Source organism: Heloderma suspectum, chromosome 7 (assembly GCF_057233095.1).
Source record: "Heloderma suspectum isolate Gila_16-S chromosome 7, 16-S_ref, whole genome shotgun sequence".
Taxonomy (NCBI): domain Eukaryota; kingdom Metazoa; phylum Chordata; class Lepidosauria; order Squamata; family Helodermatidae; genus Heloderma; species Heloderma suspectum.
Window position 1 is genome coordinate 121,566,492 of NC_139464.1, and position 19,882 is coordinate 121,586,373.

General features: G+C 41.3%; 1 protein-coding gene across 6 annotated transcripts in view; it reads left to right on the forward strand.

The window, feature by feature from the left end:
* Positions 1 to 19,882, forward strand: part of ATXN10 (ataxin 10) — a 116,424-nt gene that overhangs the window by 25,892 nt on the left and 70,650 nt on the right. For 5 of the 6 annotated variants that reach the window (XR_014784505.1, XR_014784506.1, XM_084811313.1 and 2 more), the window contains exons 4-5: positions 12,793 to 12,889; positions 14,582 to 14,746. Coding sequence is in view for 4 of the 6 variants with exons in the window: in XM_084811313.1 (XP_084667439.1) it covers positions 12,793 to 12,889; positions 14,582 to 14,746 (262 nt within the window). In the remaining 2 variants the exon portion in view is untranslated. The remainder of the gene's footprint in view (positions 1 to 12,792; positions 12,890 to 14,581; positions 14,747 to 19,882) is intronic. The other variant, XM_084811315.1, reaches the window with a different exon arrangement.

A 19,882-nucleotide genomic window follows, 5' to 3' on the forward strand; every position in this document is an offset into this window, starting at 1 on the left:
CCAAAAGAGCCTGACTTTAAAAGGTACAGGCCTTTTAAAAGCTACAGTACAGTACCCATCTCCAGGGATGCAATCTTGCAATCTGATAAGCAAAGCTAGGATTCCTCATTTTCATAGATGACTGACCTGCTTTGAAATTCAATGAAGCAGTCAACCTATCTAGACTTGAAAAAAAAAAATCCATCTAAGTTTATAACATCTGCTACATCCTGTGAATTGTCATGTCATATGGTCATGTAATACGACGGCTGGACACCATGAATAACTCATAGTGGGTGGCCGGTCCCGCTCACTATTTTTCTTGCTTACCAAGTGTGGTTGAAGTTCAGGTTAAGTCTCAGACCTTTCATTTTCTGCTGACTGATCTTATGCAGTTGCTCTTTAAAGGAAAGGTATTGTCTGATTATATGTTTAACTGAAGTCTCAGGTATATTGAAAAGATGATAATATATGGACAGTGTTAACTCCAGCACAGTATTTTTACCACTGAGAAACCTGACACAAGAATACATGTTCTTCAGTGGGAAGATTAACCGTTGTTTTTAATGCAGCAGGGATGATTGCAGCCTGAAGAAACTGTTAACAATCAATAATGTCTAATTTATTAAGTACAATGTAGTCCCTCCGTTCCTCAGAGTAATTATACTTGGAGCCCCCAGGGCACTACATTGGTAAAGAAATTCCTGAAGCAGTTATTAGTCTTGCAGAATGAACAAAACTGCCTCCTGTCCTGCAAAAGAATATCTTAAAGATGGAGAGCTAAAAAAGACATGACCTTACATGCATGTTTGCATTTGGCATGGAGGTTTTTAAAAATGCAAATAGCATCAGCTATTGGTGCCAGTGAGGGATTTATTCCCAATGCAAATACAAGCTTCAGAGGAGGGACTTTCCTCAGGAACAGAGCAGGGAAGGAAAGAGCTAAATCCCCTTCCATGCCTGCTGCAGTCCTGATAATTATCAGCCTCTCAGTTGATGCTATTTGCATTTTTTAAAACCTGCATGTTAAGTAGAGAGTTGCTTTAAAGCTTCAATAATCCCATACATACCTGGGAGTACCATGTATACCACACGTTGGGAAAAGTAGCACCAAGTCCAAGAGGTCACCAACATGGTCAGTGAGCAGTGTCAAGGAAGCTATTAGAGAAAAGAGGGCTTCCTTAACAAAGAAAATAAAAAAGGAAGTCTTGCCCAAATGAGGAAAACAAAAGGGAGCACAAGCTTGCACAAAGGCGATGAAGCAGACTACAAGAGATGCAAAAAAAGCATTTTGAGGACCATATTGCTAACATCATCAAGGACAACAATAAAGAATTCTTTAAATATATCAGAAGCAGGAAACCAGCTAGGGGGGCAGTGGGACCGTTGGATGACAATGGAGTTAAAGGAGTACTAAAGGAGGACAAGGAGATTACAGAGAGGCTGAATGAATTCTCATCTGTTTTCACCGTAGAAGATATAGCACAGATACCTGTGCCTGAACTGATATTTTTAGGACGGTAGTGAAGTGAGGAACTGAAGCACATAGGGGTGACAAATATAAAATTCTCAATCTTATTGACAAATTGAAAGTTAATAAATCACCAGACCCAGATGGTATCCATCCTGGAGTTCTTAAAGCATTCAAATATGAAATTGCTGATCTTCTAATAAAAGAAAATGGCCAGTGTAACACCAGTGTTGTAAAAGGGATCCAGGGGGAACCTGGGAAATTACAGGCTCGTTAGCTTAATGTCTGTTCCATGTAAATTGGTTGAAAGCATTATTAAAGATAAAATTAGTAAACATACGTAAGGACAAGCCCTGCTGAAAAAGAATCAGCATGGCTCCCGCAAAGCTAAGTCCTGTCTCACTAACCTTTTACAGTTCTTTGAGAGTGTCAGTAAACGTATAGACAGGGGTGGTCCAGTAGACATTGTTTACTTGGACTTCCAAAAGGCTTTTGACAAAGTCCCTGACCAAAGACTCCTGAGCAAACCTAGCAGTCATAGAATAAGAGGAGAGCTCCTCTTATGGATCAGTAACTGGTTAAAGAACAGAAAGGAGAGAGTAGGAATAAATGGTGAATTTTCTCAATGGAAGGATGTAAATAGCGGGGTCCCGCAGGGTCTGGATTGGCACCAATGATTTTTAACTTCATAAATTAAAATTAGGAGTGGAATTAAGAGTGAGCAGTGAAGTGGCCAAGTTTGCAGATGACGCCAAATTATTTAGGGTGGTTAAAACAAAAAGGGATTGTGAGGAGCTCCAAAAGGGTCTCTCCAAACTGGGAGAATGGGCATCTAAATGGCAAATACAGTGCAGTGTAAGCAAGTGTAAAGTAATGCACATTAAGGCAAAAAATCCCAACTTCAAGTATAATCCGTTGGCATCTGAGCTAGTGGTGACTGACAAAAAAAGAGATCTTAGGGTTGTGGCGGACAGCTTGATGAAAATGTCAACCCAGTGTGCGGCTGCTGTAGAAAAGGCAAACTCCATGTTAGGCATAATTAGGAAAGGGATTGAGAATAAAATTGCCAATATCATACTGCCCTTAAACGCAACCACAGTTGGAATACTGTGCATAGTTCTGGTCACTGCACCAAAAAAAAGATATTGTAGAGCTGAAAAAAGTGCAGAAAAGGCCAAGTAAAATGATCAAAGGGCTGGAGTATCTCCCCTATAAGGGAAGGTTACAAAAGCTGGGATTGTTCACCTTAGAAAAAAGGCGAGTAAGGAGAGACATGATACAGGTATACAGAATTATGCATGGGTATGGAGAATGTGGATAGGGAGACATTTTTCTCCCTCTTTCAAAATACTAGAACCCAGGGTCATCCTATGAAGCTGATTGGTGGGAGATTCAGGGTGAATAAAAGGAAGTCCTTCTTCACACAGTGCATTGCTAAACTATGGAATTCACTATCTCAAGATGTAGTGATGACACCAATTTGGATGGCTTTAAAAGGGGGTTAGACAAATTCCTGAAGGAAAAGGCTATCAATGGCTACTAGTCCTGATGGCAGCTATGTGCTGCCTCCAGTACCAGAAGCAGTGAGCCTATGCACACCAGTTGGTGGGGAACATGGGCGGCAAGGTGCTGTTGCACTCCTGTCTTGTTTGTGGGTTCCTGGTTGACTCCTGGTTGGCCACTGTTTGAACAGAATGCTGGACTAGATGGACCCTTGGTCTGATCTAGCATGGCTGTTACCTTCTTATGAATAACTTCTATTGAACTCAGTGGGACTTCTGAGTAGATATGAATAGGATTGTGCAGTTAATGTCACATATAGTTTGGTCCTGATACCTTAAATGACGGATGACCAGCTTATATATTCCCAGGGCTGTTCTTGTCTCCAAACAATGGTCTAGTATTTTGCTGTAGAAACTAACCTCTCTCAAATTACCTGACTTCATAACAAACTTGGTGTCATCTAGCATTAAGAGCTTCATAGCTCAGGCAAACCTGAATACAAGTGTGTAAATGCATACAAAAGCCAAGGTATGTGTAATGTAAAATTGTGGAATATCTTTCTCTACAGCAGGAGTGAGGAACCTGCCTGCCCCCAGGCCACATTCCCTTGGGGGTGACATGTTGGGGCCTTTCCCCCTTCATCTTGGGAACCGAGAAAGCAATCCATATGGAGCTGGAGGAGGAGAAGGGTGGGCAAGCCCTCTACAAGAACTGAGCAGCTGGATCAGTGGGTGGAAAATGCAGTAGGGCAAATACTCTCTGAGGCAGCCTACAACCAACCACCCTTCTTAGAATACAGGAAGTACGACCAGCTGGGAGGTTGCATTGGAGAGCCTCACCCCACTGCAAGGCTTTATAAAAGTACCCAAAGAAAGTTAATGGAACCCTCAGCCTACACATAAGTAAGTGGTGGGGAAAGGTGAAGGGGCAGTATTGAGGAAGAGGGGGGAGGGGGGAGGAGACACTGCAGGCCAGATAAGGAGACACCATAGGTCTCATCTGGCTCATTGTCCAGAGGTTTCCCACCTCTGCTCTACAAGTTTATTTTTTTCCCTTTGCCCACAGTTTCATTCAAGCAAATAAAATAAAAACTCTAACAATATTGCTTTTCTATTTCTGGTGGGGCTTTAAGCAAATGAGTGTGATTTCAGGGTAGCCTCGTGCAGACAGTTTGAGACCCTTACACGTTCAACAATGAGAGCATGAAGGAATACGTGCCAGTCATGACCTGCAATTGCAGCAATTTGAAGGAGGCCACCATAGTTATGTAAATTCTGGAGGTCATGGGTTTATTCCCCATGTGAAAGCACAGGTTCATTCATCTGGTTTTCTGTGTTGTCATTACCAGTTGCAAGCCTGCCAGCAGTCAGATATATATGGTTTTGCTTTGAAATTCAATATCTACAATGTGCCTAAGCCTACTTTTTCTGCAATTCCAATCTAGCCTTAAAACTTAAATGTTGTGTGATTGAATGCAATCAAATTTTGATGCAAGAAAAACATGTGGCCAATCAACATTATGCTTATTGTTCAGATAACTAAACCACCTATCCTAAATTGATGTAATACAGCTGAAAGCATATTGTACTAAAAATCCTTAAGCCTCCCTGTCCACCGTGTCCTAATATGTGAACCTTCCTTCAGGTGCAGAGTCCTTGATCTGAGTACATACCATTCTGTTAGCATAACCATTTTGGTAATATTCTCAGAATGGAATGATACAGAAAATTTACTTTCCTCTTGGAAGCTAAGCAGAAAGCTCCTAAAGTTACTATTCTTCATACTTCACCACCAATAAAACTGGTGGAGTGTTCCACATTTCAACAAGTACAGAACACTCAGTAAGGCCCTTAAGCTGTGTGTAAACTGTTCTGTTGCTTTAATCTTAGTGACACTGACCACATGCATCTTGCATACATTTTGCTCTAGCTGACTCTGGGCTAATTTTCCAGGCAACGTTTTTGTACTATTTCTTTGTGGTGGGGAGGAAGCAAACTGGATGACCAAGACAGTCTGTCCTAAAACTATGCCAGAACTCTGATTGAAATGAAACAACATAATCAGTCTCATCTAAGAAAACCTGGAGGTGGACCATGTCGCATAGAATACTGTATTAAACTGTCTGTTTAAATATAATTTTTTGCTAAATCTATGCCTGCTACCGGCCAGAGTGCCTCCATTACTAAAGGGCCAAGTTACACATAGTTATTGTTTGTGCCTTATTGTTGGATTGCTGACAAATCATTTATATTTCCCTGCTAGGAAAGCCTGAACACGCCTTGCCCTGTGTTCAGCATTGGGAGATTGAATACTACCTCTAGGTATGATTCTACCTTACATAGTTTTTGTTAGGTAGCTCATATTTAAGAACCTGTAATGGGAGAAATAAGGGCCTGTTGTTCCACCCTGCTGCATTATCATGTGTCCTTGGCTATTTCTCATTGAAAAACTCATCTCAGTATCCAGTGGAAGTTGTTGTATGGGGTTTACTGTCTAGAGTTATTAAAGTCTATGCTCCCTGAAATCCATCCTGCAAGTTCTGCCCAGTCTTCAGAGAGGAATGTTTTTTGCCAGAAACAACAGTTTCTAGCTATGTTTTCTGTCATGAAGTAAAGATTTGCATATTATGTCATCTAGGGCATGAGTTTAATTTTAGAAACAATGTTATCTAATAATTTGGTGAAAGTTGCACATATTGTTTGGGTGATGAAGCATTTCATGGCTTTCCATCTTTGATATTCAGGATGGAGCATTCAGCTAATTTCTTTTTCAGGGCTCTTGCTAACAGTTTGGAATTCTTATTACCAAATTCATAGTATTGCTTATTATTTAAATAAGCTAGCAATATCTGTATTTTGCCCTTGGCAGCTTGAAGCTTGCTGTGTTTACTCATTCATGTCCTAAGAGTTTCCTTTATTACCTGTGCTTTGTTTGCGCGCGCTCTCTCTCTCTCTCTCTCTCTTGTCAGGATCTTCCAGTAATCCTGCTATAGTCTTTTCCTGTTGCTTTTTTGTAGGGCACCTGGCCTTTTGGTTTAACAGTCCTTGTTCCCAATTGTAACTAAATGTATCTGCATCAGCTCTCATCCATCCCTTGCTACTGCTGTCGTCCCCCTCCCTGCATTTTCTTCTCCATTGTCTATTTCAGACTGCAAGTTCCTTGAGCACAGCTATCTCTCTCTTTCTCTTTGCTATAAAACACCATGTATGCTGACACTGAATAAATAATATTAATACTTATAAAACACCATGTACGCTGACACTGAATAAATAATATTAAGACTAACTAGTATTGTTAATGCAATGTGCAAGCTTTCCAGTTACACAGTGCTCTTCCTCGTGCTTCCTCTGTGGCCATGAGTCAAGCCAGACCTCCCCTTTGGAGGGCTTAGGTGGAACCCTCACCTGCCACCCACCCTCCCTTAAAATAGCCTTCCGTTAAAACTAGTTTTTACCCATGGCTATAGTAAAACTTTCTCCTATCCCCTGACTATCCACATGTTTGCACACGGGTATATGAATGGTGATCATTGTATTACTGTAAAAATATTTCTAAATAAAAAGCAAACAAGATCTGTTTTGCTCTTGTGAACCTCACATAGTATACAAATAACTGTGCAACTAGCTGCACACACCCAAGAGAATTGTGGACACACATTTCCAGACAACAGCTCCCAACCCCCACCCTACCCTGTGCTGAATGACAAACTATTTTTGAAACTGAAAGGAGTCTCAATACTAAGTTGAGATAGGGCATAAGGACCTTCTGGGTAAAGAAAAACCAGCTAGGTCTTATCCAAGCCCTTGTATTCACCTGAAGTAGCTCATTTGCAACTCTGTTAGTGTTCAGAGCCTAGGCTGGTGATGTCAGGTGTGTGTGAGAGTGGGGGGACAGGCTAAAAAAGTAGACTTGCTGGCAGCAGACCTGTTTTGTTTAAATCTGGGTCTGCTCAAATCACATAGAAAGTGGGAGGTGGGTGATCTGATTTAAAGAACAAAAGGGGGCCTATAGGAGTGAGGAGCTGAATCCTTTCTCTGCCTAGCTGTGTTCACTTCTGGTACTGGAGCCCAACTGGAGAGAAAGGAAGGTGTTTGAGTATTGGCCTGCAGGAAGGCAAGCTGTGGGAATGGTTCAGCACCCATTTGCTTCTAAAATTGCATGCACATCTCCTGATTTATAAATTATTTAAAGAAATGGGATTGCTGCTAGTGCATCTCATTTCAGCCTTGGTTAAGCTGACATTATTTAGACAAACTTGCCACTGGAGGGAGCTGCAATACATTCTTTAAGAACAGGTTACAGAAGATTAAGTCATTCTTTGTCTGGAGAGGTCCCTAGAGCTGTAACTTTGCTACTGTTTCAAAATGACTAAACTGTTAAGGGATGTGTTAAGATGTGATGGTAGAGCCTACTTAAAAAAAATATTAATGAAATTTGTTCAGTCTTAAGTTAAAACAGCTGTTTATACTTTTTGTGTAAACTGGATGAATTATTTCCATCCCTCCCTCCCCCCCCCCCCCCGGCCTTCTGGAGTGTAAAGCTGTGACTGTGTTGGAATTGGGAATGTTCAGCAACAGTGTTGGACTTTCTGTACTTGCTTTGTAAACCAGAAGTAATAGTGATCTTACTGCTGCAGTATTTCATGAGGCTTCTGTGATGTCCAATGTATTTGGCTCATTAGCGAAGTTATCTGTATTATCTTATGAGTATTGAACTTCTAATAGTAGATATTGCTGCTTCATTAAGACAAGCTTATGTAGCAAAGCTTTCTTTGTCTGTGTGTCACAGAGTTTAAAAATACCCTAAAGTACCCTGTTGGGCTAAGATATATCATATCACTAGAGAGGGGCCCTAAGGAAAAAAAAAAATCTCTTTGTTTTGTGGGAATTATATTCCACCTTTCAAATATATTTCCAGAATGGTTTACCTTAAGAGTCGGACACGACTGAACGACAACAACAAAACACCAATCTAAATTTCTATGTGGAATCATCAACATTATGAGTTGATATTTTAGCAATGAAGGTGACGTTGTAAGCTATTTTTAAATTTGTTGCCTTGTCCAGTTTGTGTGTGTTTGGGGAAAAAATGGGGCCAACTAATATTGTTCAGATTGGGAATAAATGTGGATGAACAAAGAGGGCTGAACAGAGCTTTAAAATGTTAAAGAGAACCAATAGTTAACTTGTGGTTAGGATAGAATTGAAATAGTAGCTAAGTAGAAATCTAATGACGTGCTGTGGACTTTTGGCTCATGAGATTCTGGAATACTTATTTTACTAAAAGCTAACATAGTTTTAGAGAGGGTAGAAGTAAAAAAAGGGATCTAAATGGAAAACTGTTAATTTCTGGAACGGGACACTTGGAGAGAAATAAACAAATATAGACATGTCGTTATTCATCTTCAAGATTTTTATTAATACTTCTTTCTGAATTGCTTTAAAAAACAAAACACCCATTCCCAATGTTTCAAAACACTTTATTTAACAAGTATTTATAGGTTGTCAGTTCTTAAGATTTATTTCATATGATTTTGGTTTCTTATAAGGTGATTGTCAAGGGCTCCTTGGAGGGCTCTCTCAGTCTCATCCAGTAGCCAAGTCCAGACACAGACAAAGGGATTCTTTTCAAAGCTTTATTCTTCTTTTACAACTTAACAACTCTACAGGTAGCAACTAGATCTGAGCAGCAGAGTACCTATGCCCTAAGTTGGAACAGTTGGTCCCCGTTTGAAAGGGAATTACTGGCAGACCCCTGAACTAAAGGACTAGGGAGAGTCCCTCCCCTTTTCCCTTGGATCCTCAGGGCGCAGCCGTTGTGTGCGCGCCAACCGGGCACTACGCTCCTTTCCGCTCCCTCCATCTGGCACCGCACTCTGCGTCTGCGTCGCGCATCCAGTAAGTCTGCTATCTGTGCTCGGTCACTCCCTGGACTGCTAACTAAACTAGGAATGCGGGTGGGAGGAATCTCTGTCAGCTGTTGGTCCTGGGAAAGAGGAGCGCGCTCCTCTCCCAGGAGCGACTGCTCTTCCTCAGAATCAGAACTACTCTGGGATTCTATGGGCTCAGTGTCCACCCTGACAGTGATAAATGTAGTCAACTCCTTCATACAGTATATTGCAGCATATATACAATGCCAGGGGTGTTTATCATAGAATAGTAGAATCATAGAATAGTAGGGTTGGAAGGGGCCTATAAGACCATCAAGTATATACCCTTTTCATTCTGAGGGCTGAATTGGTTCTGAGCAAGCACATTGGTGGCTGCATGCCCCCCTCTGCTGGCATGCCGCTCCAGTGTGATTTGCCAGATCCCATTCACTCATGTTCACACTGACACACACTCATATATTGATATATATATACACACATATCACCCCTTCCCCACTGCAGTCTTTGGTTGTTAATGGAGGCTTTTAAAAAACCTGATTGCAGTGAGGGTGGAGTGATTTGTGTGTGTGTGACAGCAGTGGGGAGAGGAGAGCTAGCCCTTCTCTCTCCATCAGTGATTCCACTGCAAATGCCGCCACCATGCTGCAATTAGGCTTTCGGAGGGAGCAGTGCTATGGCTGTTAGACAGTGGCTAGACGGCCATGGATATCCTGTTTTCCTTGGAGGCAGCGCGGAACAGCCTCATCCTCTGCGCTCGCAAGAGGAGCGTGGAGCGGCCAAAAAGGGGCATGACTGGGGGCATTCCAGCGTGGGGAGGGTGGAAGTGCCTGTACGACACATCCAGTGTGTCGTACAGCAGCCTCCTTCCCCGCTCAGCCCGCAATCACCTGTCTAGCTGAAAATGCAGGGCAGGAGGCTTTTTAAACACCTCATTGCTGCGTGGGAGGACAGAGGGGGAACCTGTTGTCCCCTTCGATCTTTTTATAGTTTTCTCTAGTGTTGAAATTTAGATTGTAAGCTCCTTGAAGCAGACCTATTTTTATTTATTAATACTAACTTTATTACTTTCAGTGTTAACTTCAACAGTTTTTTATACTATTTCCCCATTTGAAGAAAAATATTTTTTAAAAGTTAAGGCAAAGAGGCTTCCTTTGTACCCAGACCCAAGTGCACTTATTTTAAGTTTTCTTTCTGTGTGTGTTCCAAAGGAGCAATGTTCCCAGGCTCTCTAGCAGTTTTGGTTGCCAGCTGGCTCAGCACCTTTCAAACAGATACTCCTTTACTCTGCAGTGTGCTGCCCTTTAGTAATATCTGGTTAACTGTATTTTAATATTTAATGGTATGGTTTACATGCCAGCCATTAAACAAGGGAAAGGCTGGTATTCTCCCCTCCCCCCCCCCACCTTTGTAAAAATAATAATTTAAATAATTTGGCTTTCTACTTTTGGGGTCTTGGCTACTAACTTACCAGATAAACTATTTACTCGAAAGTCACATTTTTAAAAATCTGAATATCATCCTAGGAGGAAGATTATATAATGTGTGTTATATCTAAAACTAGCATGCTGAATGCATTTAAAATAAAGCAAATGCTGGCGATGGAATATGCTGCCTTCAATTTTCTAGAAGGGAGATCTCAGAGTGTTGAGTTCCTTGACTGCAAATTGCAGCGGTTTGCCAAGCTGCCTAAAAATAAAGTGGGTAGTGAGTGACTTCCATATTTTCCTTTTGAAATATTGCTATTTTACACTATACAGCCTGTAATAATATTTTTTCTCCATCAGAATTGTGTTTTCCCTCCACTGTCTCTTTTGCTTGGTTGCTCGAGTCACCATAAATGTGACTAATCTGTTATGTGACTGATTGAAATTAGTCTTTGTCTAAATATTTGAGGAAAGCAGAAAAATAGTTGCAAAAGGAACCATACATAAACCTTGTTGTTGCCCCTGCCCCTGTTAAACTTTGGGGAAATAACTTCTACATTTCTTCCAGGTGCCTTTCCAGCTGGAGGGGAGTAGCAAACAGATACTGCCCTGCTACAGTGAACAAAACATTAATTCCACAACCTAGTTTTGAATTTCAAACAATTTATTTATTTATGTCATTTCTATACCGCCCAATAGCCGAAGCTCTCTATATTTATTAAGGGAAATCCACAGTAATTGTACTTTTGCAGAAAATAAGACATAAACAGCAATATTTAAACTTTATTTTTCTATGTATTAAGTTAGTATACATGGTTTTAAAGGCTTTGTCTGCACAGCAGGTCTGTAGCTTGAAATGCTGTGGTACTGGCAGCGGTAACGATGTACTTCAGATTGTCCTGAAGTACAAGGGTTGAATTTATTGCTGCATTGCTAGCTCATTCTTTCCTTTTGCTGTGCTAAAATTGAAAATGGACTTGCTTAGGGATTCGTTTTGCAGTCCATCTTATTAAGCATGAAACATGGGTGGACAACTTCTGCCCCTCCAGAATGGTCTTGGCTTACAGTTCCCTTCAGTCCTAGTCAGCACAACCAATGGTGAGAGGTGCTGGGACTTGTAGGCCAATACACCCGCAGGGCCACAAGCTGCCAAGCCCTGATAGAGAAGAACACATCAGTGCAGAGCTCTCCTTTCTAGTAAACCATAATGATCTCCTTCCCTTCCAGTTATGGCTGGAGTGGCCTTATGCTGGCCTTTATGATTCTTACAGCTTTAGGCTTCAACTGGTGTGTTCAGACCTATAGCTGGGTCACATAAAAATTCAAGGTGGGCTGTGCCCCAGCCCTCTTTTTCTTTTTGATGGCTCTTTCTTTTGTTGAGCAGAAAAATGATGAGTGAAGAAGAGGAGGTAAGTGGAGAAAGAGAGCAAGGGGAAACAGATTGAAAAGAGCAAACATACAAATAAATAAATTATTTATTTTAAATAAATAAATAAATTTAAAAGCAGGTCTCGTATTTCAGGTTGATGATGAACATGGTTCTGGGGGCTGAACAACTGAAGTCTACTGGGTATGATAAGAAATCCAGCTAGAATGGCCCAATACGTCCTTATTTAGTACCATTATAGACCAGGAATTTTTCAGAGAACAGGCACTGGTGCCAGAGTTCCCTGGTTTGGATGTAATGGGGAACTCTGACCTCATGCAACCCAAAAATCAGTCTGCCTGAGCAGCATGCAAGGGGAAGAGAGGATGGGTGAAGGAGAAGTGCTCACTCCTGATGCACATTCTCATCTTCAGAAAGCCTGGATCAAACGAGTCCAGGAGTTGGACTCAATGGCCTTATAGGCCCCTTCCAACCCTACTATTCTATGATTCTGTGAATTCTGCGAATAGGACCTATTGTTCCCTTAAACTACAGTGCAGTGGCTCATGGGTTTGATCCATAAAATGAGTTAGTCTCATGGGTTAATTATTTAAGTCTGCATCTTCTTGACTAAACGTTATTTGGATGGTATAGTAACTTCGTAATGGGGGAATGGCTATGCCCTTGTGGATTCAGAGAAGATCTTTCTCATTACCTGCTCTTCTGTCTCTTGTATAAAGCCTAGCATGAGGCAATAATTGGGTGGCTAACATGGCTAGATGGCCAGCACAATTTAAAACTGATTTTTTTTGGTAAAACTGTTGGTGTGTGTGAGTGTGTGGCTGAATGGCAGTGATTTACAAGGTAGCATTCTCAGTGGGCACAGATCTGATCACAAATTGTGAATATCAAGCTTATAGACTATAGAGGTGGTTTCATATTCACCGTATTCATGTTTACACAGAGTAAATCCCAGACTTTAATTGCACTTACTCTCGAAGGTGCATAGGATTACATCTTCAATTTGCTTTTTATGTATTAGTAGACTATATTCTTGTAGATTTATTTTGATATCTTTGATACATTGTAAGGCAATTTTGTTGCTGTGCACTAGAGACAGAATGATTGGTTGATTAAACATTTCTTTTTCCCCCTCTAGCCTTTCGTTGTAGCCTCCAGTTTCTTGGAAACATTGCCACAGGAAACACAGATTCCCAGAATAGGATTTGGAAGCTTGCTTTCCCTTCTCTTTTCTTGTAAGCATCAGTAGGTATCTTCTTCTTCCCCCACCCAAAATGTAATATTATGTGGTTGTATTTTAATCTTCATTGAGACTGCTTGCTAGCACTAAAATGCTTGTGGGGAGGGGAATAAATTTTTGGAGAACAAGATAGCAGTGACTACATCCTATGGCTTTGTTTTGTGTAATATGCTTAAAGGGTTATGCTAAAACATATGCAGATAAATAGGTTGTACGTCTTAGGAAAGAGCAGTAAAATAAAATGTTTCCTGATTCCTCTCTCCAGTCAAATATGCATGGGTTACCATTCCTTATTGTATGTTTCAGTCTAATAACGCAACTTGACTAAAATGTTAACAGATAGCTGATGATAAAAAGCTTTCACCAGTAATTCCATCAAAGAACTGTGTTAGAAATTTAGGCTGCAATCCTATACCCATTTACTTGGGAGCAAACCCCATTGAACTAGACATGTATAGGATTTCACTAAGAAGCTTAGAATTTAGAGTTTTGAAATACTGTATAACAAATAGGTTGTTAATAGGGCTGTTGTGCATTCAATTATTAATTAATACTTAATTAAAGCTGCATCAATTTGCATATTGATAAATCAGTACACTGAAAGGAAAAATCAAGTTTATATCTTTTTAGATGATGCATGTTTTGTAGCAGGCACCATCTTAGATGAGGCATTGCCTTTTGTGTGTGAGAAGGAGAATGTCTCTTCTAAGGTTGTTTATGTCATATGTTGTTGGTTATTGTCTTAAAGTAATTAACAATTTAAAAAACCCTCTGCTTGATTTTAATTGGGGGCATCTTTTTGAATGAGTTAACCTAATTAATTTATCTACTAAATGCTACAGCCCAGTTTTTAAATCTTAAATATATCATCCTTAAGAGGACACATCCAATTCAGAGAAATTCCTCCACTAGTCTGTTGTAGTATTTGCAGCCTTAAAGCCCTCCTCTCTCAGATAAGATGGCTCTCTTAACCTCTATATATTTTTTAAAAAATGCATACCACTTTTAATTCCTCATGGCAGGATTTCTCTGGGGGCATTGGCATACAGTGGACAGAGTTTTGGGCTTTGAACTGGGAAATCTCCACTTAGCCATAAGGCTTACTTGGCCATAAATCTCACGTAGGTATGGCCTTGAGCAAGTCTTAGTCTAACCTGCTTCACAAAATTGTGAGGATAAGGTAGCAAGAGACGATTTGAAAAATGCTATGGGCATCATCCAGCCACAGTTTAAGCATTTTATACGTACCCTTTTTATGGAAGAGTTCATTAACTTTAATTGCAGTTGGTGGGATTTATATGTGATTAACTTTGGCTGAATCCCTCCCTGCTTCAGAAACGTGTCATAGCAAATTGGTATAAAAGGATGACACATAATAATACATACTCTGACTGTAACAATAGCTTTTGGGTTAGTATCAGTACATAGGAAAACTCAAGAGAATCAAGAACATGTCGAACCAATCTGAACATTTGTTTCAGGGAAATGTTTGGACACATTATCATGGAGCAGTGTGTTACATTTTATACTTTGCAAACTGAGGAGTTGATCTCTGAAAATGTAAGCAAATGGAAAGGAATATCTGCTGCCTCTTTTGATTCTGAACAGTTGGGTATATTGCACATCAGCTACCGGTACACTGTTTTAAACAGCTCTTAACAATAAATGCTCTTGATTCTTTTTTGAGGAATTGCTTAAATCATCAGGATGAGAAAATCATTTCCTATTGCTGCATGGTTCTTTTCACTTGCCTTAATCCTGAAAGAATGAGAGAACTCCAAGAAGAAAACAACTTGAATGTTGTCCTTGCTGTTCTGCAAGCTTCCAGAAGATACCCGGAATCAGAATGGGTGTATGTATTTTTTAAAAACTTTCCAAAAATATTAGCAAAGATACTGACTGAGGTCTTTGATAGACTCCTCTCCTTAGATAAGAAGTGCATCTTACTTTGAATTCTTCTTAGTATATATATAGTAAGAATTTATATTGATTTTAATTCTAAGACATGTTATGACAATGTAGAAAGTCTTATGTTGGCCAAAGGTAAGGCCAGGATCCAAAGAACTGCATGTCTTATGTAGCTTCCTAATACCCTTCTAAGAGTAGCTTACTCTGCTGTCAACAAGCTACCCCATAACTCAGGACAACACAGTTTCCAGCTCTTGCGAGGAACTGCTACTGGGGGAAGAAAGAGGAAACAAGAATCCTTTCTGCATACATAAAAATCTTTTTTGCATTTCTGAAGGGCCTCTTTGGTTTTGAACTACAGTAAAATGCAACTTGCAAAGAAATGTCACAAAAATTCATTATTGTTTACTGGTTAGATAATTTTTCTCTTTTTAAGTTCTCTTTTTAATCTTGAAAACTAGTGGTCTGTACAGATGTAATGGCTAGCCATGATTTAGAGTTTGGGGCTAGGCCACAGGATTGCATGCTCCCTTTCCTATCTCTTGTGTTCAGATTTCCCATGGACCTCCCAGATTTGGTGTTTTGTGATTGTTGCTAACCCTGGTCTACGGATTCTGAACTGGGAATTTAAAAGTACCCTTAAATAGTTCTAACAGTTGTCATGTGTAATGGTGAACCTACATAACTACTTACTGTGATCGGCCATCATGTTGGCAAGAGTTAAAGGCTGGATTATTCTGTGCTGTTTTCTTGCCTGATATTTGTCCATTGATGTGATAGCTGGGTAAAATTTAGTGGGCTAAATTGGATCCATAAAACTTTTATCTGTATCTCTTGGAATAGCTTGTATAATGGGACCTATGAAGAATTTAGCTTCATTAGATTCTCCTGTGACCAAGGTAAAAATAATGGGCACAAACCACTAAATCTTCCAGACTGCAAAATACCACAGCTGAGGAGATAAAACTGTGTCTTGGTTGTGGCACTTCAGACTGTGGGTAAGGCATTACATGATGGAATGCTAATCTTATGAAAGAAATTCCCTCCATATAGAAAATGGTTATGTGAAGGAGAAAGCTAGTATTAAGGTTGTCAGATCTCATGACAGTTTTGGATTGGTTGAGGGTGAATCAACTGAAGCTTAATCCTGAGAAGGCAGAGCTACCTTTGGGATACTTCGCATCCAACCATCCTCTTCGATGTTTAGTTGGCAACACTGTCCAGGAATGTTTTGTATGAGAAACAGAATCTGGCCTCAGTCATTTATTCTCTAGTCACCGAGTTAATTGCTGCATTTTATGTGGGGGCCAGCCATGAAGACAGCCTAGAAGCTTCAGTTGGTTCAGAATGTGGCTTCCAGGGGTTTGTCTGCTTACTAATGAAACTCATTACCTGTGTCGCCCCTAACCCTCCTTTCCTGAGTCCCATGGCATGAGCAGAGAACTGCAGAAAAGGCAGGCTGTTTGCCCTTGAGCTGGTCTTTTGTAGGAGGTGAAAACAGCATCTGGCTGCTGCTGCTGCCTCCTGCAAATGTTCAAGGCGAAGGGAGAAAAACTACCTCTCCTTTCCTCTACATGGGGTGGGGAGTAGGGAAAGATGGCTTCCATCCCACAAGTTTTGCTTTTTCAGAAAGCAACAGCAATATGTAGCTGCTGCCGCCTACAAAATAGAAAGGGCAAGTGGCAATTAAGTGTTAAAAAAAACCCCTTCCATTGGCCTTAACACACTTTTTAATCAATGGGGGGGGGAGGTCACAACATGCAGGAAGGAGAGGGTTCCCCCTCCAGCTGTGAGATCCCCTTCATTTCCCCCATAGCATTTAGGTTTAGGGAAAAAAGCTCCTGTTGGCACCAATGGGGGCTTTTGTCCTAAGCCTCCGTGCTGCGTGGGAGGTGACCATGGAAGTGAGGCAAAATCTTGTATGTTTTGCTGAAGTCTTGGGAGACTTGGGAAGACCTTTCCCCACATTGGCTTCCCCCTCCCCCCCCGGCTCAGTGGCTGCCCAGTCAGTGCTGGGGTCTTGGGGCCAAACTACGCTCTACATGGTAAATAATGACTTGTTATCTCCCAGTGCAATTTTCTTCTGCTACAAGCAGCTGTGTGTGTGTGTGTGGTGATTTGGGTCCAGGCTGCAGCATGTGGAGAAAAGGGTGCCTCCTCCCTCTGCTGCCCTGATTCAGATAGACCTCCTGGAGATCCAGTGGTAGATCTGCCACATAATGTCTGGTTATGTCTTCAGACATTGGAAGAAAAAAGTCAAAATATCCGTTGTGTCATGGAACATGTCAGGGCAGTCCCCAGGCAGGTACATTCTTCTATTAACTTGGAGGGCTGGCTCCTTTTACCTCTAGACTCCACTAATCTTACAGCCCTCCACTAATGTTACAGTTACCACAGAATGTTCGCATGCTTCTCTCCGGTTATTTCCTGGCTAACCCACCACACTGTGGTGTGGTCCCATCTAGTCAAATGGAAGTTAGACTGGGTCCGGGGAAGATCTGGGTTTATATTATTGCTCAGACATGATGCTCAGTGGTCCATAGACTTTGGCAAGTCACTGTTTCACAGCTTCATCCAATGTCACAAGATCGTAACTGCAGTTAGGTTAAAATGAGAGAATTGTATGCATTTATTTGAATGAGATAAATGTATTTTTACATTATTATTTGAAGCCTGAGGCAGCTAATAAATCAATAAAATATGAGAACTGCAAAAATCGAATTAAAAATAAAACTAACCTTGCTCATCCTCACCACTAATGGAACTTCTCCAGCTATGATCTTCTGAGGAGACCCCCTCCATATGTTCATAAAGGAGGGGGCAAGGAGTGTGGGCTCATACACGAAGAGACTGTCATTGAAATAACCCAGTATACAGTGTCCCAAACAGAGGGAGAATTACGCCAGCCCTGGAGCTGATATCAGTCAGAGGAAAACAGTTCAAGAGAATGGAAGGAAGGAAGGAAGGAAGGAAGGAAGGAAGAAAAATGGGGGTGCAGGGGGAAGGAAATTGGGGTGGAGAGAATGGTGCTCCTTCCTCTCCTTGGAGGATATCTATAGCTTTGTTGGAGGTTATAATGTCGGAGCTCTCTGGAAGGGCAGGTATGATTGCCTGGTCAACTTTCTTCATGAAAGCAGCAAGTAACTAGTCCTGTCTGGAAAGAGGTCCCATTGCAGTCCAACCTCAGAGGGGGAGATCCAACCTCCTTTAGATCCAGATGCTAAAATTATAACAAGCAACAAGCAATACAGATCTATTTTTTTCCACTGAGTTAAAACCATCTTAAAACACACCATGTTTTAATGTGAGAATAAAAAGATGATTTGCCTGGTACCAAAAGGGCATTAAAATAGGCGTTATTGCTGAAAAGGCCCTTTCTCACATATCCATCCACTGTATCTCAGGATGCGAGGCACTTGGAGCAGGGCCTCTGTTGACAATCTCAGAGCATGGGTGGGAATATATGGGAAGAGAAGATCCTTCAAAGAAACCAAAATGGTGGGTTAAAATAAAAAAACAACAACAACAGTCAAGAACATCAAAATAAAATAAGCAGCAAGACATGATAAAGCAATCAGAGCCAGTGAAAAGGAATGATAACCACAGTCAGCAATGTTTTGAGCAGGTACTAGAAGACAATTACAGGGCCAGATGAGGTTTGCTGGGGAGGGTTGATGCCACAACTGAGAAAGCATTTCTCCTTGTGACCACCGACTTCAGTCAGCATGGAGATAGAGAGTAGGACCACTCCTGTTCAACAGAGTCCATGTGGAGGAACATAAGGTAGAAGTAAAGATTTTTTATCCCCCATGCTGTTTAACATCTACATGAAACCGCTGTGGGAGGTTATCCGGAGGTGTGGGCTGAGGTGCCATCAATATGCAGATGACACCCAGCTCTACCTCTCTTTTGCATCAAAACCAGGTGAGGCAGTGACTGTTCTGAATCAGTGCCTGGGCACGGTAATGGACTAGATGAGGGCTAATAAACTGAAACTCAATCCAGACAAGACGGAGGTACTGTTAGTGGGTGGTTCGTCTGCCCGGCTAGGTGATATTCAACCTGTTCTGGAGGGGGCTGCACTCCCCCTAAAGGATCAGGTTCGTAGTTTGGGGGTGCTCTTGGATCCAGAACTGTCACTTGAGGCACAGGTGAACTCAGTGGCACGGAGCACTTTTTATCAGCTTAGGCTGGTATACCAACTACGCCCTTATCTGGACAGAGATAGCCTTGCTACAGTTATCCATGCTCTGATAACTTCTCGTCTAGATTACTGCAATGCGTTATACGTGGGGTTGCCTTTGAAAACGGTCCGGAAACTTCAGCTGGTCCAAAATAGGGCAGCAAGATTGTTAACAGGGACTGGCCTGCGAGCTCATATTACGCCAGTACTTTTCCAGCTGCACTGGCTGCCAGTCCATTTCCGGGCCTGATTCAAAGTGCTGGTGTTAACATTCAAAGCCCTTAACGGCTTGGGGCCAGGTTACCTGAAGGATCGCCTCCTCCCATATGTGCCTGCCCGGACCTTAAGATCATCCTCAGTGGCCCTTCTCCGTGAGCCCCTGCCAAAGGAAGTGAGGCGGGTGGCTACTACGAGGAGGGCTTTTTCTGCTGTGGCACCCCGGCTCTGGAATGAGCTCCCTAGTGAGGTTCGCCTGGCGCCTACATTGTATTCCTTTCGGCGCCAGGTGAAGACCTTTTTATTTTCCCAGGCATTTTAGCATTTTAGCTTTCTAAATTTTTATCTTTGCTGTTTTAAATCTGTATTTTAAACTCCTGCACTGCTGCTAGGTTTTATTGTGGTTGTATTGTTATATTGTGGTTTTAATGTTCTGTATATTTTAAATTGTTTTATTGTGTGTTGCTTGGATTTAATTTTTGTGAACCGCCCAGAGAGCTTCGGCTATTGGGCGGTATAGAAATGAAATAAATAAATAAAATAAAAGATATAAAATTTCCAGAAATTTTGAGGCCATGGGAAAAAAAAGTTTTTTCCTCAGGATTTTTTAGGGAAAGGGAAATTTTGGGAAAATTGAAAAATAAGCAGTACTCTTTTTTTAGAGCTCTTTACTGATCTAAA